The 21,621-nt window shown below is 51.4% G+C and overlaps 1 protein-coding gene across 6 annotated transcripts; it reads right to left on the bottom strand.

The window, feature by feature from the left end:
* Window positions 1-8,349: 8,349 nt before the first annotated feature.
* On the bottom strand, window positions 8,350-15,622 carry HP1BP3 (heterochromatin protein 1 binding protein 3). Of its 6 annotated transcripts, XM_069742036.1 has the most exons (13): window positions 14,957-15,074; window positions 13,863-13,894; window positions 12,045-12,167; window positions 11,817-11,961; window positions 11,592-11,748; window positions 11,340-11,483; window positions 11,188-11,268; window positions 10,959-11,113; window positions 10,360-10,450; window positions 9,823-9,982; window positions 9,640-9,751; window positions 9,434-9,565; window positions 8,350-9,354 (listed from the first exon to the last, which is right to left on the bottom strand). In XM_069742036.1, the coding sequence occupies exons 3-13, from the start codon at window positions 12,145-12,147 to the stop codon at window positions 9,069-9,071; spliced, it is 1,566 nt and encodes a 521-aa protein (XP_069598137.1). In that variant the 5' UTR covers window positions 12,148-12,167; window positions 13,863-13,894; window positions 14,957-15,074; the 3' UTR covers window positions 8,350-9,068. The 6 variants fall into 6 exon arrangements, with proteins under 6 accessions (XP_069598137.1, XP_069598135.1, XP_069598138.1 ...); XM_069742034.1 differs by lacking the exons at window positions 13,863-13,894; window positions 14,957-15,074 and adding an exon at window positions 15,516-15,622; XM_069742037.1 differs by lacking the exons at window positions 13,863-13,894; window positions 14,957-15,074 and adding an exon at window positions 15,516-15,597 and having other exon boundaries at window positions 12,045-12,164.
* Window positions 15,623-21,621: the final 5,999 nt, after the last annotated feature.

The raw sequence follows: 21,621 nt of genomic DNA, 5'->3' as shown, positions 1-21,621 counted from the left end.
ACATCCCAGCAGGCCAAGTCTGGTCTCTGCTGTCAGCACGTGACTGGCTGCTCTGCTCCCTGGGGCTGAGGCGGACTCGGGGGGCGTTTACTTTGCCTGTGTAATAACCAGCAACCCCCCATCACCCCTCCAGCAATCCCCCCTAATAAATCACCCCCCCCAGCAATCCCCCAGGAATACACCCCCTAATAAATCCATCACCCCCCAGGAATACCCCCCCTAATAAATCCTTCACCCCCCAGAAATACCCCCCTACCCTGCCCCTATCACACACCCCCCAGCAATACCCCCCTAATAAATCACCCCCCCAGCAATCCTCCAGGAATACCCCCCATACACCCCTGCCCCGCCCCCATCACCCCCCAGCAAAAAAACCATGGCCACTTGTAGCCCGTTACTGCTGTCAGATGTTTTGTCGCTTTCAGTGGTTTCCGGTAATCGTGGCCTGCGTGGTGGATGACACGGCTGAATCCACAGTCTCTGCTCTTACCGTAAAGAATCCGTAGTGTCGCTGCAGGAGCGGACACAGCCCAGGGCCCCTGCGCAGGAAATGTGTCTGGGCGACAAAGCTATAATATATGTAGAAACAGAGGAACAGCAGCGGAAAAGCTACCTTACACCGTTCACTGAGCAGCATCAATGGCCGTCCAGACAGGAAACAAAAAATGTCAAAGAAAAGGTTCTCTATAGGGTTGAGGTCAGGGGAAGATGGCGGCCGCACCATGAGTTTATCTCCTTTTATGCCCATAGCAGCCAATCACTCACTATTCTTTGCAGCATGAGATGGGGCATTGTCAGCATGAAGATGATTTTGCTCCTGGTTTCTGCTTTTTAGACCATGGAAGAAAGTTGTCAGTCAGAAAGTCTACATACTTTGCAGGGGTCATTTTCACACCTTCAGGAACCTTAAAGGGCCCTACTAGCTGTTTCCCCGTGATTCCGGCCCAAAACATGGCTCCTCCACCTCCTTGCTGACGTCGCAGCCTTGTTGGGACATGGTGGTCATCCACCAACCATCCACTACTCCATCCATCTGGACCATCCAGGGTTGCTCGACACTCATCAGTAAACAAGACTGTTTGGAGATTAGTGTTCATGTATGTCTGGGCCCACTGCAACCGTTTCTGCTTGTGAATACTGTTTAGGGGTGGCCGAATAGTAGGTTTATGCACCACAGCAAGCCTTTGAAGGATCCTACACCCTGAGGTTCAAGGGGCTCCAGAGGCACCAGCAGCTTCAAATAACTGTTTGCTGGTTTATAATGGTATTTTGGCAGCTGCTCTCTTAATTCAATGAATTTGTCTGGCAGAAACCTTCCTCATTATACCTTTATCTGCATGAACTGTCTGTGCTCTGTTTCAGTAACAAATCTCTTCACAGTACGATGACCACTCTTAAGTTTTCGGGAAATATCTAATGTTTTCATACCTTGTCCAAGGCATTGCACTATTTAATGCTTTTCAGCAGCAGTGAGATCCTTTTTATTTCCCATATTGCTTGAAACCTGTGGCCTGCTTAATAATGTGCAACATAATTTTTAAGTAGTTTTCCTTTATTTACAATCACCTGTAAAACTAATTATCACGTGTTTAAGATTTCAGTGATCCATTGATCCCTGAGACACAATAACATCCACGAGTTTATTTGAGAAACAAAACAATTAAATCTTTATGACACTTAAATCCAATTTGCATAAAAAATTTGGAACACGGTGTATGTACAGTTATATGAAAAAGTTTGGGCACCCCTATTAATCTTAACCTTAATGTTTTATAAAAATTGTTTTTTTTTTGCTACAGCTATTTCAGTTTCATATATGTAATAACTGTTGGACACAGTAATGTTTCTGCCTTGAAATGAGGTTTATTGTACTAACAGAAAATGTGCAATCTGCATTCAAACAAACTTTGACAGGTGCATAAGTATGGGCACCCTTATCATTTTCTTGTTTTAAATACTCCTACCTACTTTTTACTGACTTACTAAAGCACTTTTTTTGGTTTTCTAACCTCATTGAGCTTTGAACTTCATAGCCAGGTGTTTGCAATCATGAGAAAAGCTACTTAAAGTGGCCACTTGCAAGTTGTTCTCCTGTTTGAATCTCCTCTGAAGAGTGGCATCATGGGCTCCTCGAAACAACTGTCTAATGATCTGAAAACAAAGATTATCCAACATAGTTGTTCAGGGGAAGGATACAAAAAGCTGTCTCAGAGATTTAACCTGTCAATTTCCACTGTGAGGAACATAGTAAGGAAATGGAAGAACACAGGTACAGTTCTTGTTAAGGCCAGAAGTGGCAGGCCAAGAAAAACATCAGAAAGGCAGAGAAGAAGAATGGTGAGATCAGTCAAGGACAATCCTCAGACCACCTCCAGAGAGCGGCAGCATCAACTTGCTGCAGATGGTGTCACTGTGCATCGGTCAACTATACAACGCACTTTGCACAAGGAGAAGCTGTATGGGAGAGTGATGCGAAAGAAGCCGTTTCTGTAAGCACGCCACAAACAGAGTCGGCTGAGGATGCAAAAGCACATTTGGAGAAGCCTATTTCTTGGAAGAAGGTCGTGTGGACTGATGAAACCAAGATTGAGTTGTTTGGTCATACAAAAAGGCGTTATGCATGGCGGCCAAAAAACACAGCATTCCAAGAAAAACACTTGCTACCACAGTAAAATTTGGTGGAGGTTCCATCATGCTTTGGGGCTGTGTGGCCAATGCCGGCACCGGGAACCTTGTTAAAGTTGAGGGACACATGGATTCCTCTCAGTATCAGCAGATTCTTGACAATAATGTTCATGAATCAGTGACAAAGTTGAAGTTACGCAGGGGATGGATCTTTCAGCAAGACAATGATCCAAAACACTGCTCCAAATCTACTCAGGCATTCATGCAGAGGAACAATTACACTGTTCTGGAACGGCCATCCCAGTCCCCAGACCTGAATATCATTGAACATCTGTGGGATCATTTGAAGAGAGCTGTCCATGCTCGGTGACCATCAAACTTAACTGAACTGGAATTGTTTTGTAAAGAGGAATGGTCAAAAATACCTTCATCCAGGATCTCATTAACCCCTTCGTGCCACGCGCCGTACTAGTACTGCGCTGCCGACACTGCATTTGTGCCAGCAGCAGTACTAGTACGGCGCACCGATCACCGCGGTCTCGCGCTGAGCGCCGCGGTGATCGGGTGCGGGTGTCAGCTGTATATGACAGCTGACACCCCGCAGCAATGCCCACGATCGGCGCTATCGCCGATCGCGGGCATTTAACCCCTCTGATGCTGCTATCAGTAATGAGATCGCGTTGCTCCGGTGACCCGGAAGGAGTCCCCGGATCCAAGATGGCCGCCGGACTCCTTCCGGGTCATGAAATGACCTGGCTAGCCGGCGCCTGCTGAGAGCAGGCGCCAGAAAGCCACCTAAACTGCCTGTCAGATCGTTGATAGCACAGTGTGCTATGCACAGTGTCAGATCAACGATCTGATCTAATACAGAGATGTCCCACCCTGGGACAATGGTAGAAAGTTAAAAAAAAAAAATAGAATGTGTAAGAAAAAAAAAAAAATCCCCAAATAAAAAAAAAAAAAAAAAAAAAACATTTCCCAATAAATCCATTTATTTATGTAAATAAAAAAAAAACAATAAATGTACACATATTTGGTATCGCCGCGTCCGTAACGACCCGCTCTATAAAACTATCCCACTAGTTAACCCCTTCAGTGAACACCGCAAAAAAAAAAAAAAAAGGCAAAAAACAACGCTTTATTATCATACAGGCAAACAAAAAGTGGAATAACACGCGATCAAAATGACGGATATAAATAACCATGGTACCGCTGAAAACGTCATCTTGTCCCGCAAAAAAAAAGCCGCCATACATCATCATCAGCGCATAAATAAAAAAGTTATAGCTCTCAGAATAATGCGATGCAAAAACAATTATTTTTTTATATAAAATAGTTTTTATTGTGTAAAAGCACCAAAACATAAAAAAAATTACATAAATGAGGTATCGCTGTAATCGTACTGACCTGAAGAATAAAACTGCTTTATCCATTTTACCACACGTGGAACGGTATAAACGCCTCCCCCAAAAGAAATTCATGAATAGCTGGTTTTTGTTCATTCCGCCTCCCAAAAATCGGAATAAAAAGCGATCAAAAAATGTCATCTGCCCGAAAATGTAACCGATAAAAACGTCAACTCGTCCCGCAAAAAACAAGACCTCACATGACTCTGTGGGCCAAAATATGGATAAATTATAGCTCTCAAAATGTGGTGATGCAAAAACTATTTTTTGCAATAAAAAGCGTCTTTTAGTGTGTGACGGCTGCCAATCATAAAAATCCGCCAAAAAAACGTTATAAAAGTAAATCAAACCCCCCTTCATCACCCCCTTAGTTAGGGAAAAATAATAAAATGTAAAAAAATGTGTTTCCATTTTCCCATTAGGGCTAGGGTTAGGGTTGGGGTTAGGGGTGTGTCTGGGTTAGAGGTGTGGTTAGGGTTACTGTTGGGATTAGGGTTAGGGCTAGGGTTAGGGCTTCAGTTATAATTGGGGGGTTTCCACTGTTTAGGCACATCAGGGGCTCTCCAAACGCGACATGGCGTCCGATCTCAATTCCAGCCAATTCTGCTTTGAAAAAGTAAAACAGGGATCCTTCCCTTCCGAGCTCTCCCATGTGCCCAAACAGGGGTTTACCCCAACATATGGGGTATCAGCGTTCTCAGGACAAGTTGGACAACAACTTTTGGGGTCCAATTTCTCCTGTTACCCTTGGGAAAAAAAAAACATAGGGGATAAAATATCATTTTCGTGGAAAAAAATTTATTTTCACAGCTCTGCGTTATAAACTGTAGTGAAACACTTGTTGGTTCAAAGCTATCACAACACATCTAGATAAGTTCCTTGGGGGGTCTAGTTTCCAATATGGGGTCACCTGTGGGGGGTTTCTACTGTTTAGGTACATCAGGGGCTCTGCAAATGCAACATGACACCTGCAGACCATTCCATCTAAGTCTGCATTTCAAACAGTGCTCCTTCCCTTCCGAGCTCTGCCATGCACTCAAACGGTGGTTCCCCCCCACATGTGGGGTATCAGCGTACTCAGGACAAATTGGACAATAACATTTGTGGTCCAATTTCTCCTGTTACCCTTGGGAGAAAAAAAAATTGCGGGCTAAAACATTTTGTGGAAAGAAAAAATGATTTTTTAATTTTCACAATGCTACATTGTAAACTTTAGTGAAACAATTGGGGGTTAAAAGTGCTCACCACACATCTAGATAAGTTCCTTAGGGGGTCTTCTTTCCAAAATGGTGTCATTTGTGGGGGGTTTCCACTGTTAAGGCACATCAGGGGCTCTCCAAATGCGACATGGCGTCCGATCTCAATTCCAGCCAATTTTGCATTGAAAAGTCAAATGGCACTCCTTCCCTTCCGAGCTCTGCCATGGGCTCAAACAGTGGTTTATCCCCATATATGAAGTATCGGCGTACTCAGGCCAAATTGCACAACAACTTTTGGGGTCCAATTTATCCTTTTACCCTTGGGAAAATAAAAAATTTGGGGCAAAAAGATCATTTTTTGTGAAAATTAATATGAAATTTTTTTTACGGCTCTACATTATAAACTTCTGTGAAGCACTTGGAGGTTCAAAGTGCTCACCACACATCTAGATTAGTTCCTTAGGGGGTCTACTTTCCAAAATGGTGTCACTTGTGGGGGTTTCCACTGTTTAGGCACGTCAGGGGCTCTGCAATCGTGACATGGGCTCCGATCTCAATTCCAGCAAATCTTGCATTGAAAAGTCAAACGGCGCTCCTTCCCTTCCGAGCTCTGCCGTGCGCCCAAACAGTGGTTTACCCCCACATATGGGGTATCGGCGTACTCAGGCCAAATTGTACAACGACTTTTGTGGTCCAATTTCTCCTGTTACCCTTGGTAAAATGAAACAAATTGGACCTGAAGTAAAAATTTTGTGAAAAAAAAGTTAAATGTTCAATTTTTTTAAACATTCAAAAAATTCCTGTGAAGCACCTGAAGGGTTAATAAACTTTTTGAATGTGGTTTTGAGCACCTTGAGGGGTGCAGTTTTTAGAATGGTGTCTCTTTTGGGCATTTTCTGTCATATAGACCCCTCAAAGTCACTTCAAGTGTGAGGTGGTCCGTAAAAAATGGTTTTGCAAATTTTGTTGCAAAAATGAGAAATCGCTGGTCAAATTTTAACCCTTATAACGTCCTAACAAAAAAAAATTATGTTTCCAAAATTGTGCTGATGTAAAGCAGACATGTGGGAAATGTTGTTTATTAACTATATTATGTGATATAACTCTCTAATTCAAGGGCATAAAAACTAAGAGTTTGAAAATTGCTAAATTTTCATAATTTCCGACAAATTTTTGTTTTTTCACAAATAAATGCAAGTCATATCGAAGAAGTTTTACCACTATCGTGAAGTACAATATGTCACGAGAAAACCGTGTCAGAATCACCGGGATCCGCGTTCCAGAGTTATGACCTCATAAAATGACAGTGGTCAGAATTGTAAAGATTGGCCCCGTCACTTAGGTGAAAACAGGCTTTGGGGTGAAGGGGTTAAAAGCTACAGGAAGCGACTAGAGGCTGTGATTTTTGCAAAAGGAGGATCTACTAAATATTAATGTCACTTTTCTGGTGGGGTGCCCATACTTATGCACCTGTCAAATTTTGTTTGAATGCAGATTGCACATTTTCTGTTAGTACAATAAACCTCATGTCAAGGCAGAAACATTACTGTGTGCAACAGTTATTAGATATATGAAACAGAAATAGCTGTTGCAAAAAAAACCAATTTTGTATAAAACATTAAAACCTTAAGATTAATAGGGGTGCCCAAACTTTTTCATATAACTATATATGTATGTGTAGTGAAATATGTATAAAAATATTTGTGCAGTGAACTATGTATAGGTTGATTGTGTGACTAGTAATAATTGAACATCTGTCCTGAAGGCTGCAGGTCTCACCCAGGTGTTAATATGTTATATATTTTCCTGAGACAGCAGACTTCTGTCTCCAATCTCACCAGTGGGTCGTGCTGGGAACCAAGAAGAAAGGGAATGTTTGACACCTCCTAGCTCTTTGGAAGAGATGTGAATTACATCCTGACACTATCTGTGGGAAGCTTTACACAAAGAATCTCAGAAAAATAATATATTCATTGGGGGCGCGGCCGTGGTGCAATAAAAAACAAGCTAATAGAATATCAACTTGAGGGGCTGGTCTAGAAATCTGACCTCCAGGGTGACTCTATAGATTTGGCTTGTATACCTTCAAAATTGTTCACATGTGAGGGCAGCCTGGGAAGCTGATGTGATCCAGTCTATATTCATCCTACCCTCAGGGAGCAGAAGCAGACTACAAGTTAGCTAGTTCTATAAGTTTTCTCCTGTTTATTTTATACTGTTTTGCATAGCTATATGTATTTTTATTACCATATTTTTATACCTTTTTATTACTGTAAGCACTGAACCTTTTTGTATTAAAGCATAAAACTAACAGTTGAACCTCTAAAGAATCCAAAGCCTAAGGTGTGTGAGCCTTATGATTCGCAGACAATAATAGTAATTTTTCCGGGACTCATTGCCCGTGTATTCGGTGAGTGGCGGCAGCGTGTATGAGCGGGTGTGTGGCCTGGGTCGGTGTGTGATTTATGCTCCCATTACAGCATAGGACAGAGGTTGAATGTTGTACTGAGAGTGGGGAGATATATTAACCCTTGCCGGCACAACCCCAAGTCACGTGTGAGAGCGGGTATGTAATGAATAAGTGACGCCACGGAGAAGGGATCCGTGACACCGTGTAAGTAGCGGGTCCCTAGTCATGGTGGTCAGCCTGTCACACTGCGGAGCGCCGATCCTTACCACTGAGAGACCCCTGTACAGCAATGTTACTGCCCTGACCTCGCCTCCATCATCGCTGCCTACGACACAAGGCCGGACCACCTCCCCAGACCCTCGGGTTATCTCCATGCTGGGTGCACTGACTTTTGCCTGGTTATTTCTTCTACATTTGTGAATCGATTTCCCATTTCTCGCCTCCTTTGGGGTCTCTGAACCGGAGCAGTAATTAGATGTGGTACAGACCTCATCTGACAGAGCACCATAGGGTTAATGGAAGCCTGAAGACCCCCAGAGATCCCTTACAAGGCCGGAGAGCACAGAACTCCCCCCAGTGCAGATGGGGGCTTAGGACCAGACCCCCCAATCTGCATGGAAATAAAGCCACAGACAAATGCTCATATCCGAGTACGTGTTCCCGCGGCGCCATCATGGCGAGCGACCAGAAGAACGACACGGACACCGCGTCCTAGCAGAATCTAGTCTTTATTGTAGCAAACAGCAGAATTCCCGGGATTCACGTCGTCTATCCGCACCCAAGTCTTTACAAAATGGCAAACATTAAAATAAAGACACAATCGGCTTTAAAATAAAAAAAGGTTGGATCCTGTACAACATGCTACGTCTACTCACTGATGTGTGATCTACAGGGGCCAGGAGCTGAGCGCGTGAGGACGACGGACGGCCGTGAGTGCTGGAAGCCATGGATTGCGCGAGGGCACAGCGCGCGCCGCCCCTCGGGTCAGGAAGACGGGTCAGAGGCCCAGCACAGTCTCACTAGTGGCCGCCCCAAGTCAGCACCGGCCACATCACGGCTCTGCGTCCTACTAACGGATCCGGAAGGAGCGGCCGCGATCAGCTCTACCCAAGGAATAAAAACACGCGATTTCCTGCAGAAAAAAGGGACTCGACGGTCAGTTAAATAATGCTCAACAGCGACACAACCAGAGACCGTGGGGGGGAAGAAAACTGCAATGGACCATTGCCGGCTTCAGTCAGAGGACAACGGTGGAGGAGGCGCACGACGGCTACGGCTATACCAAAAAGATGTGTGAACGCGGCGGCACCATCTCAAATCAGAGGGGAAATGAAGAAACAACTTTAGAAAAGTGGCTCTGCCTGGAATTCCAGCACGGAGCGGCCTCTGTCTCCTGGCTGGTGTCGTGGCCCCGTTTCTGCTCCCGCCTCACTTCCGGGACCGCAGCGATTTCCTGGCGCTGGATTTGCCTTTTGCCGCAGGCTTTACAGCTTTCTTTGCAGGGGAAGGCTTCTTGGAGGCCCGGCTGGCTGGTTTTTTGGCAGGGGGAGGAGGTGGGGGAGCGGCTTTTCCCTTCTTAGCTTTAGAAGGAGGTGGGGCTGGAGCCTTTTTGGGGGCACTTCTTGCTTTGCCTCGCGGGGCTGGAGCCCTCTTCTTGGCTTTAGGTGGGGGCGCTCTGGACCTGGATTTAGATGGCGCTGCCTTCTTCTGCATCCTGAATACAAGGAACAAGGTCCCATTAACCACCCGGCGGACGCCCACTGATCACCCATCACAGCACGGCGTCCACTCACCTCCTCTTGGGAGGGGGCTCCTCATCCTCAGATTCCTCCTCAGACTCCTCTTCTTCAGACTCTTCGGACTCGTTGTCAGACTCTTCCTCCTCCTCTTCCTCACTTGCCTTGTCTGGGAACAGTATGATGGGACTGTGGGAAGAGACGTGGTGTACTGTACAGCTGCGGGCACCAGACGCACGGCCTGCAGTGTGTAGTGCTCCTACCTGGGGTAATATGGAAAGCTGAGCTGGTATGTGCCACTGAAGCCCTTCCCGGAGATCTGCTCCATCCAGCCGTTCTTCTCACACTTCTGCAGGGTTCTCTTCAGCAGATGAACTGGGGGAGGAAAGACATGAAGGTGATCTGGATCAGACACACGGGGGGCAGCGCTGCGGACCCTAGCTCACCTTGGAAGCTGGAGTTCACCCCGGGGTGGTTCTCCAGCACATATTTCTTAATGGCCGTGGTGGAGCAGGTCTTGGGCTCATTCATGGCGGTGATGGCAGATAGGATGGCATCCTCAAATCCTCCTCCGCTCAGAAGGGGCTTATCTCCTGCTCGCTTCAGCTGTAAGACAGAGGAAAGTCTCAGTCAACACCTTGTGTCTCTGCCTGTGAGGCGCCCGACCTGACTGATGTGACCGTGCAGGACATCAGCGATATAGCGCCGGGTCATTGGTGGCCGATCCGAGACTAAGAGCGAGCAACACGCCGGGAACCACGGGAGCCCCCCCTGTCACGTGCTGGGGCCCAGGGAGTCGAGAGCCCTCTGCCAGATACCAGCGTGCAAGACGCAGGGGCGATATGACACGTGCCGATGCACAAAATGCGTGAACTCTGCGATTTGTTCGGTAGGGCTCTACCGAACACCTGGTGCACAAGACACGTGAGCCGTCAGACGTGTGTCGGCGCTCCAGACTCATCAGTTGGGTTACGCAGACTGACCTGGAATGTGCCAGAAGCTCCTTTCCCCGTGATCTGCTCCAGCTGGCCCTTCTCCACGGCTCTCTGCAGAGCGTTCTTCAGGAGCTGAGGCCTGCAATAGAGAGTCACATCAGTGCAACGCTCTGCAGACATAACACTCAAAAGTACCTTATGTGACAATCACACATGGTGGAAGCACTCTGAATTATAGAAGATGTGTGTGTGTGTGTCTCTGGAGAACATGAATATGTCACATAATGTACTGCAACAAAATGGACAACACACGTTTCGGTCCTACCTTTGTCAGGTGGTTGAGACGAAAGCAGGACCGAAACGCGCATCGGGACGGTGGCCGCACACTGCTCTGTGCCCTGTATAGGTAATGACCACCTTAATATTGCTTCCAAGTGACAATGCTCGTATACCACGTCTGCTTTATACGGGTCGGCACGGGAGGACGCTGTACATTCCCCACTGTCACTTGCTCAGCCCACCTAACAGTACATTGTGTGATGCATTCTGTACACCCCCCCCCCCTAGCTGTTAATAATAAGGTTTATACTCTGCGCACTCTTCACCAGTCTGTCATCCCTCCATCCATCCCTTCCGGCCGCTCTCACCTCACTTCCACCTTGAGCTTGGGGTAATACTGGGCCACGTATTTCTTGATCAGGCTGTAGGACGCCTCCTTGGGCTCGCACAGTCTGGTGAAGGCCAGCGGCAGGATGTCCTCCAGCTTCACGTTGGGCTGCTCCCCGGCTGTGGAGCTGCTCTTCTGTCAGAAATAACAAGGATGTGATGAGGAGCCCCCGGCACCGGCCCGCTCCGACCACCCGCCGCTCTGCCCACCTTCTTGTCCCGGGACTTGGAGGCAGATTTGGAGGAGTTGGACACGACCACAAAGCTACCGGACGCCCCCTTCCCCTTCACCTGGAGAGAAGACACGGAGGATTGAGGCCGAGGTCTCAGCAGAGGCCCTCACCCCCGGCGCGCAGTCTCACCTGCCGGATGTTCCCTCGCTGCAGCGCCCTCTTCAGGGACTGCTTCAGCAGGTAGCCCCTCTTCTCCAGCTCCAGAGACGGGTACTTGCTGATGATGTACTTTCGAATGGACACAACAGACGCCCCCGTCTTCTGGAAACAGGCCTGACGGGAGAGAGCGCGTGACAGGGGCCTCTGCTGGCGCCATAAAGGAGTCCCCCCACATCACAGCTCTGGGGGGGCACATTGCAGGTATATCCCGGCGCCTCTTACCTTAATGGCTTCGGTCAGGATTTCGTCCATCTTGGGGCGGGACGAGGAGGCCATGTGCGTCTGCTTCTGTGCCCGGGCCAGCTGGCTGGCAGACAGGGTGGCCCACGTGGGGATGGTCTTCTTCACCTTCTTCTCCTTGGCCGGCTCCTTGTCGCCACTGAGACACAAGGTGGGGGTCAGTGTGTGGCCCCCCGGACCCCCTCGGCCGCCTCTAGCCGTACTCACTCTTTCTTGGCGTCCTCGCTCACCGCCCCCTCGGCCGCCTTCTCCTCCGTGGCCTCCTTGGGCTGCTCGGCCTCGCTGGACGTGGCCGGGGGAGTCTCCTGCTCCTCTCCGGTGGACGCGGACTCCTCGGAGCTGGCATCGGCCTCTGAGGGAGGAGAGAGGTGAGCGCCGCGGAGGAGGGAGGACACCGGCCCCGCGGAGGAGGGAGGACCCTGCCCCAAACATTACCTGCCTTCTTGTCCTCACTCTCCGCGGCGGCAGCAGCAGCGGCAGCACGGCTCTTTGGAGCGGACTCCTGGCTGGAGGAATTGACGGAGCGTCGGATCGGCATGGCGGGACCTCTGCTACCTGCTGCACAGAGGAGGAGGACGGGTCAGAGACGGACGGGGGGGGGGGGGGGGGGGGGAGGGGGGTTTTCGCTCTCTCCTGGGGGGGTCACTCTCTCCTGCACGGGCCTTTGGGGGGGGTCGCTCTCTCTCCTGCACGGGCCTTTGGGGGGGGGGGGGGTCGCTCTCTCTCCTGCACGGGCCTTTGGGGGGGGGTCGCTCTCTCCTGGGGGGGTCACTCTCTCCTGCACGGGCCTTTGGGGGGGGTCACTCTCTCCTGCACGGGCCTTTGGGGGGGGGGGTCGCTCTCTCCTGGGGGGGGGTCACTCTCTCCTGCACGGGCCTTTGGGGGGGGGGGGGTTCGCTCTCTCTCCTGCACGGGTCGGGAGGAGGGGGGGGTCGCTCTCTCCTGCACGGGTCACTCTCTCCTGCACGGGCCTTTGGGGGGGGGTCGCTCTCTCTCCTGCACGGGCCTTTGGGGGGGGGGGGGTCGCTCTCTCCTGGGGGGGTCACTCTCTCCTGCACGGGCCTTTGGGGGGGGTCGCTCTCTCTCCTGCACGGGCCTTTGGGGGGGGGGGGGTCGCTCTCTCCTGGGGGGGTCACTCTCTCCTGCACGGGCCTTTGGGGGGGGGGGGGTCGCTCTCTCCTGGGGGGGGTCACTCTCTCCTGCACGGGCCTTTGGGGGGGGTTCGCTCTCTCTCCTGCACGGGTCGGGAGGAGGGGGGGTCGCTCTCTCCTGCACGGGTCACTCTCTCCTGCACGGGCCTTTGGGGGGGGGGGGGGTCACTCTCTCCTGCACGGGCCTTTGGGGGGGGGGGGGGGGGTCGCTCTCTCTCCTGCACGGGCCTTTTGGGGGGGTCGCTCTCTCCTGCACGGGCCTTTGGGGGGGGGTCGCTCTCTCCTGCACGGGCCTTTGGGGGGGGGGGGGGTCGCTCTCTCCTGGGGGGGTCACTCTCTCCTGCACGGGCCTTTGGGGGGGTCGCTCTCTCCTGGGGGGGGTCACTCTCTCCTGCACGGGCCTTTGGGGGGGGGTCGCTCTCTCTCCTGCACGGGTCGGGAGGGGGGGGGGGTCGCTCTCTCCTGCACGGGCCTTTGGGGGGGGCGGGGGCCGCTCTCTCCTGGGGGGGTCACTCTCTCCTGCACGGGCCTTTGGGGGGGTCGCTCTCTCTCCTGCACGGGTCGGGAGGGGGGGTCGCTCTCTCCTGCACGGGCCTTTGGGGGGGGTCGCTCTCTCCTGGGGGGGTCACTCTCTCCTGCACGGGCCTTTGGGGGGGGTCGCTCTCTCCTGGGGGGGTCACTCTCTCCTGCACGGGCCTTTGGGGGGGGGGGGGGGTCGCTCTCTCCTGGGGGGGGGTCGCTCTCTCCTGGGGGGGGGGGTCGCTCTCTCCTGCACTCACCGGGGGTCGCTCTCTCCTGGGGGGGGGGGTCACTCTCTCCTGCACGGGCCTTTGGGGGGGTCGCTCTCTCTCCTGCACGGGCCGGGGGGGGGGGGTGTCGCTCTCTCCTGGGGGGGTCGCTCTCTCCTGCACTCACCGGGGGTCGCTCTCTCCTGGGGGGGTCGCTCTCTCCTGCACTCGCCGGGGGTCGCTCTCTCCTGGGGGGGTCGCTCTCTCCTGCACTCACCGGGGGTCGCTCTCTCCTGGGGGGGGTCGCTCTCTCCTGCACTCGCCGGGGGTCGCTCTCTCCTGGGGGGGAGGGTCGCTCTCTCTCCTGCACTCACCGGGGGTCGCTCTCTCCTGGGGGGGTCGCTCTCTCCTGCACTCACCGGGGGTCGCTCTCTCCTGGGGGGGTCGCTCTCTCCTGCACTCGCCGGGGGTCGCTCTCTCCTGGGGGGGTCGCTCTCTCCTGCACTCACCGGGGGTCGCTCTCTCCTGGGGGGGTCGCTCTCTCCTGCACTCACCGGGGGTCGCTCTCTCCTGGGGGGGTCGCTCTCTCCTGCACTCGCCGGGGGTCGCTCTCTCCTGGGGGGGTCGCTCTCTCCTGCACTCGCCGGGGGTCGCTCTCTCCTGGGGGGGTCGCTCTCTCCTGCACTCACCGGGGGTCGCTCTCTCCTGGGGGGGGTCGCTCTCTCCTGCACTCGCCGGGGGTCGCTCTCTCCTGGGGGGGTCGCTCTCTCCTGCACTCGCCGGGGGTCGCTCTCTCCTGGGGGGGAGGGTCGCTCTCTCTCCTGCACTCACCGGGGGTCGCTCTCTCCTGGGGGGGAGGGTCGCTCTCTCTCCTGCACTCACCGGGGGTCGCTCTCTCCTGGGGGGGGTCGCTCTCTCCTGGGGGGGGGGTCACTCTCTCCTGCACTCACCGGGGGTCGCTCTCTCCTGGGGGGGGGGGGGGTCACTCTCTCTCCTGCACTCACCGGGGGTCGCTCTCTCCTGGGGGGGGTCGCTCTCTCCTGGGGGGGGGTCACTCTCTCCTGCACTCACCGGGGGTCGCTCTCTCCTGGGGGGGGGGGGTCACTCTCTCCTGCACGGGCCTTTGGGGGGGTCGCTCTCTCTCCTGCACGGGCCGGGGGGGGGGGGGGGGGTGTCGCTCTCTCCTGGGGGGGTCGCTCTCTCCTGCACTCACCGGGGGTCGCTCTCCCCTGGGGGGGTCACTCTCTCCTGCACGGGCCTTTGGGGGGGTCGCTCTCTCTCCTGCACGGGCCGGGGGGGGGGGGGGTGTCGCTCTCTCCTGGGGGGGTCGCTCTCTCCTGCACTCACCGGGGGTCGCTCTCCCCTGGGGGGGTCACTCTCTCCTGCACGGGCCTTTGGGGGAGGGTCGCTCTCTCTCCTGCACTCACCGGGGGTCGCTCTCTCTCCTGCACTCACCGGGGGTCGCTCTGCCCTCGCTCCGGGTGCGGCCGCTCGGTCCCGGGCTCAGAGTCGGTAACACAGAGCAGACGCCGCACGGAAGGAAAGGAAGCGCCGCGCACTCACTCACATTACCTGCAGCCAATCACAGCCCGAGCGGGGACGCGGCAGCCAATCAGCGCGCAGCGAAAAGCGGGACAAGAAAACACAAAACAAAGAGGCAGCATTCGGTGGGCGGAGCCTCGGGCAGCCAATCAGCAGCTGCTGCATCTTTTAAACCGACCAGAGTGATGGGCGGGATCTGCGCCTGCGCGAAGAGGAGGGAGACGCGGGGGCCGCGATAATAGGGCCACAGTGAGGGCTTGGGGCCCGGAGGAAGGACGGACGGCTGCGGGCACCGCGACCCCGGGGATCCACGTCAGGCCCGGGGCCAAACAGCTCCCGACATCGCCGTCGTCTGGATACAGAACATGGCGTCTGCCCCCTCCCCCCAGAAACACAATGGCGGCGGCTGCTCAGCGTCTCCCTCCTCCTCATCCCCGGCACTCGGGCCCCGTCTCCCCGCAGCGCACAGCGGCCGCAGCGCTCACCTCGGACACCGGAGAACACTGAACGCTCCGCAGCGCGCGCTGTCTCCAATGCAAGACACGCCCCTCCACGTGACCGCGCCCGCCGACGTGCGCGACGTCATCTCCATGGCAACACGGAGCGGAAGCTGAGTAGCCGTACAGTGCGCCTTCTGTGTGCTGCAAATAGCTGCTGTTAACCCCCCATATAGTGCACCCCTGTCTCCCTGTACTCAGCCAACCAAAACATTAAAACCTACAGCCTGGACCGGCGTGGCATCCCCTCTGGCTCAGCAAGGACCCCGGCCGCACACTGAAGAATCTCCAGAAGACCCCCGGCCGCACACTGAAGAATCTCCAGAAGACCCCCGGCCGCACACTGAAGAATCTCCGAAAGACCCCCGGCCGCACACTGAAGAATCTCCAGAAGACTCCCGGCCGCACACTGAAGAATCTCCAGAAGACCCCCGGCCGCACACTGAAGAATCTCCAGAAGACCCCCGGCCGCACACTGAAGAATCTCCAGAAGACCCCCGGCCGCACACTGAAGAATCTCCAGAAGACCCCCGGCCGCACACTGAAGAATCTCCGAAAGACCCCCGGCCGCACACTGAAGAATCTCCAGAAGACCCCCGGCCGCACACTGAAGAATCTCCAGAAGACCCCCGGCCGCACACTGAAGAATCTCCAGAAGACCCCCGGCCGCACACTGAAGAATCTCCAGAAGACCCCCGGCCGCACACTGAAGAATCTCCAGAAGACCCCCGGCCGCACACTGAAGAATCTCCAGAAGACCCCCGGCCGCACACTCAAGAATCTCCAGAAGACCCCCGGCCGCACACTGAAGAATCTCCGGAAGACCCCCGGCCGCACACTGAAGAATCTCCGGAAGACCCCCGGCCGCACACTGAAGAATCTCCAGAAGACCCCGGCCGCACACAAGGACTCCACACACTGAAGAATCTCAAGAAGACTCCTGGCCGCACATGAGGACCCCACCCACTGAAGTCCCCGGCCGCACAAGATGACTCCGCACACTGAAGAATCTCCAGAAGACCCCCGGCCGCACACTGAAGAATTTCCAGAAGACCCCCGGCCGCACACTGAAGAATCTCCAGAAGACCCTGGCCGCACACAAGGACTCCACACACTGAAGAATCTCAAGAAGACTCCTGGCCGCACATGAGGACCCCACCCACTGAAGTCCCCGGCCGCACAAGAGGACTCCGCACACTGAAGAATCTCCAGAAGAGCCCTGGCCGCACACGAGGACCCCAACCACTGAAGAATCTCCAGAAGACCCCGGCCGTGGATTTATCTGTGACTGTTGCCTTGTTTTGAGTGTGTGATAATCCCTTTGTTCTACTTTGGTTTAACCCCATCCTTGACTCCCTAGTGCATTCCTCTGTTATATGTGTCAGAATAGTTGTGTGTTTGGTATTTTCCTTTACCCCTGTTCGTATTACCTTGTTAGTTTGGTTGTTGTATTACGGTACACTACTATTCCCCTCTATCCTGGGTGGGGGAAGGATACAGACTAAGGAAGGTTCAGGAGCTAAGGCAAGGTACGTGGCCCTGGCATCTTCACCATCAGAAGTAATCTGGGGAACGGTGAGCTAGGGCACCCCTATCGTTAGGGACAGGGTAGGAGCCCCTGGTCCCGGGATACCCGACAACAGTGTCATGACATCTACTTATCACAATTGAACCTGATAAATTCACACAGAACACTTGTCTTTTCAATGATCAGCAGCGTGAACAATTGCTGCAGACCTCTGCTATCCATACATATCACGGAGCGTTTCAGCTCCTGTCAAAGATTTTCTATAGGGTTGAGGTCTGGAGACTGGCTTGGCTACTCCAGGACCATGAAATGCTTCTTTTTCCGGAGCAGCTCCTTAGTTGCCCTGGCTGTGTGTTTCGAGTCATTGTCATGCTGGGATACCCAGCGATGACCCATCTTCAGTGCTCTTACTGAGGGAAGGTAGATGGCTAAAAATCTTACTTGGCCATCCTCCCTTCGATATGATGCAGTCGTCCTGTCCCCTTTGCAGAAAAGAACTGCAAAATATGATGTTCCCCCACCATGCTTGATGGTTGAGATGGTGTTCTTGGGGTTGTACTCATCCTTCCTCCAAACACGGCGAGCAGAATCAGTACCAAAAAGTTCTGTTTTGGTCTCATCTGACCACATGACCTTCCATGTCTCCTATGGATCATCCAGATAGTCATTGGTGAACTTCAAACTGGCCTGGACATGCGCTGGTGTGAGCTGCGTAGTGTGTTACGGTAATGTTCGAGACTTTGGTCCCACCCCTTTCAGGTCATTGACCAGGTTCTCCCATGTAGTTCTGGGCTGATTCTCAGAATCATCTTTACACCATGAGGCAAGATCTTGAATGAAGACCGAGGAAGATTGACAGTCATCTTGTGTTTCTTCCATTTACTAATAATTGTGCCAACAGTTATCGCTTTCTCACTAAGCTACTTGCCCATTGTCCTGTAGCCCTTCCCAGCCACGTGCAAGTCTACAATTTTGTCCCTGGTGTCCTTGGACAGCTCTTTGGTCTTGGCCAAGAAGAAGTTCTGATTACTTCAATTACACATACAGGGCTCTCAGCTGCAGTTTCCTCTGCCTGCCAGCACAGGCTGTAATTCTAAGCGACTCTTCCTCCCCCTTGCTATCGAGATGTAATGTGAGACCAGCTTGCCAGCAACATCCACTAAGGAATTGATATGGCTTTGTGCTGGGAAAGCCAGTCTTCTGTCTAAACCCCTCATCCCCCTCCCGCCTGATACCAGCTATAACTGGTATGACAACTTGCATGGGACTCCTTTGTTCTTGAAAAGTAATGTATAATATCACCGATCAGGAATAGAGATATAAAGGTTACATATTCAGAATGTCCACCGAGAAATCTATAACTCACTAAAATCACTAGGATCTAAACCCAACAAAATGCAAGGAACTGATTTCTCTGTAAGCGGGCCATATGTCTACGCCGTGTTTTTACTTAAAAGAACCCCCCTGACGTGGTGAGCATCATGATCATTGTGTCGTTCTTCTACGAGGTTCATACAGCGAGTTATGTATAGAAATGGCTTGTCATAACTCTAGGAAAGGGGAGTACTCAGCCTCTGAGGGAGGTCACCAAAGGGGGAGTGCCTTGGTTTTGGGCACAGAGATAAGTGAGACATCAGTCTTCCCTAGTCTTTTGTCCCGGGTCTAGCTGCGAGACAGATCTGTAATGCATCTGGATGTATCACCCCTCCCCCAAGCCCCATGGTCAGCCACGATATGAACCAACTGTGTTTTCTTCAACTTTAATCCTATTTTATTTGTAGTTGTACTTGTGGTGAAATATGTATATATCTATATGTGTGTAGTGATATGTCTAGGGTTATATGTGTAACTAGCAGTAGTTGAACATCTGTCTTGAAACTGCAGGCCTCACAAAGGTCACAGCAAACATCTTGAGAAGGCAGACTACCGTCTCCAATCTCGCCAGGGGGTCGTGCTGGAAATAAAGAAAAAAGGGAAACATTTGACACCTCCTAGCTCTTTGAAGAGAGATGTCAATTACAGCCTGACACTATATTTGTGAGAACTTTTACACAGGGAATCTCAGAGCAAATAATATGTTCATTGGCAGTAGTGGCTGTGGTCCAATCAAAAACAAGCAATTATGATATTAACCTGAGGGTCTGGTCTAGAAATCTGAGCTCCAGAGTAAAGCTATAAATTAGTGTTCACATGTGAGAGCAGTCTGTATTCATCCTACCCTCAGGGAGCAGAAAGCAGACTACAAAGTTAGATGCTTCTGTAAGTTTTCTCCTGTTTATTTTATACTGTTTTGCATACCTGTATGTCCTTTTATTATATTTTTATACCTTTTTCTTACTGTAAGCACTGAACCTTTTTGTATGAAAGCATAAAACTTTAACAAGTTGAACCTTGAATGTTCTAAAAGAATCCATAGCCTTAAACTGTATGATCCGTATCAGTGGTAGACAGTATTAGTAATTTCCAGGACTCATCGCCCGTGTATTTGTTGAGTAGTGGCAGTGTCTATGAGCGGGTGTGTGGCCTGGGTCGGTGTGTGATTTATGCTCCTATTACAGCATAGGACAGAGGTTGAATGCTGGACTGAGAGTGGGGAGATAGATTAACCCTTGTAGGCACAACCCCCAAGTTATGTGCTGAGAGTGAGTACGTGACAAATTAGTGACTTCACGGAGTGGGATCCGTGACAGTACATACGATATTTGTCTAATTTTATATCTTTTTATACTTCCGTAAACACTACCTACCTTTATGGAGTAAAATATATAAAATTACTGGCTTGTCTCTCCTTGCTCTATAACGTACTGTCACGTCCTCTGCAGTGAATTACGCTACTAATTTGGGTTGGCTCCGGACCCGTTATTAAGAAATCAGAGCTGGTTGCAGCGGATTTGTCCTGGGCGTTTGGGAGGCTTTGTAGTGATGGCATGTCAAGGATCCCTACTCCGTGGTGTCACTAATTGATCACATGCCTGCTCTCACACGTGACTTGGGGTTGTGCCTGCAAGGGTTAATCTATCTCCCCACTCTCAGTCCAGCATTAAACCTCTGTCCTATGCTGTAATGGGAGCATAAATCACACACCGACCCAGGCCACACACCCGCTCATACACGCTGCCACCACTCATTAAATACACAGGCGATGAGTCCCAGAAATAATAATACTAATAAAAATATGTCTATCACTCATAAGGCTCACACACCTTAGGCTATGGATTCTTTTAGAACATTCAAGGTTCAACTTGTTAAAGTTTTATACTTTAATAGCAAAAGGGTCAGTACTTACAATATGAAAAGGTATAAAAATATGATAATAAAAAGACATAAAACTTATGCAAAACAGTATCAAAATAAACAGGAGAAAACTTACAGAAATCATCTAATTGGTAGTTTGCGTTCTGCTCCCTGAGGGGGGGTGAATGGAGTTGGTGGAACACATCAGCTTCTCAGGCTGCCCTCACATGTGAACACAATTCTCTGTCTGCAGCCTAAATTTATAACTAATATCATAATTGCTGGCTTGTTGATTGGCCACGGCTGCTCTACTAATGAATATATATTATTTCCTCTTGAGACACTTGTGACCAGGTTCCCAGGAATAGATCACCTCAGGCCGCAATTTAGCATCTCCTCTCCAAGACCTCAGAGGTGCCAAATGTTACCTTCTTCTTGGCTGTAGCTAGACCTCCTGGTGTGATATGGAGACACAATTTCTACTAGTCCCAAGGAAGTACCTATTAACACCTAGGTGCGACTTGCCTTCAGGACAGGTGTTACATTATCATTAGTCACACATATAACCCTAGACATATGTCACTACACACATATATATATATATACATATTTCACCACATGGCGTCTTTGTTATTGTTCCCGCCTGAGTGGGAGTGGTTATATCGCCCTCGCTGCAGTGTGCCCATTAGCCAGTGCAAAGTAAGGCAGCCTTTCTGGAGACTAATCCTAGGTGCAGTACTCTGACCTGAGGGTGAGGGGGGCGCCAGAGAGCTGCAAGTTCCAAACCGGAAGTGGGATATAGCTAAATCCCCTTCAGAAAAGAACTGGGCAACCAAACAACCCCGGTTCATGACATGTTAGTGTGAGCGGTGGGGATGATTAAGGTATGGTCCCTGGGATCCGTGACAAGAGTTTGAAAACAGGTGTCTTTTATACAGTTAACGAGGTCAAACAGGAGCAATTAATCCAGGTACTGAATGCAGGGTATGAGGCTTCTTACAGAAAACTAACAGGTCTGTGAGAACTAGAATTCTCGCTGGTTGGTAGGGGATCAAATACATATTTATTGCACTAAAATTCAAATTAATTATGTAAAAATCCTACAATTTGATTTTCTGTTTTTGTTAGATCCTGTCTCTCACAGGTGAAGTGTACCTATGATAAAAATTACAGACCTCTATTCTTTGTTAGTGGTAAAACTAGCAAAATTGGTAGCGAATCAAATACTTTCCTGACTGTAGGTAGAAGACATCATCTGGTAGATGGATTGTGTCACATCCCAAGGAGACGGTGATGGGGCCGTGGGCAACAGCAGCTTTGGGGGGGCAGTGT

Source organism: Ranitomeya imitator, chromosome 10 (assembly GCF_032444005.1).
Source record: "Ranitomeya imitator isolate aRanImi1 chromosome 10, aRanImi1.pri, whole genome shotgun sequence".
Taxonomy (NCBI): domain Eukaryota; kingdom Metazoa; phylum Chordata; class Amphibia; order Anura; family Dendrobatidae; genus Ranitomeya; species Ranitomeya imitator.
This window is presented reverse-complemented; position numbering and strand designations above follow the sequence as displayed.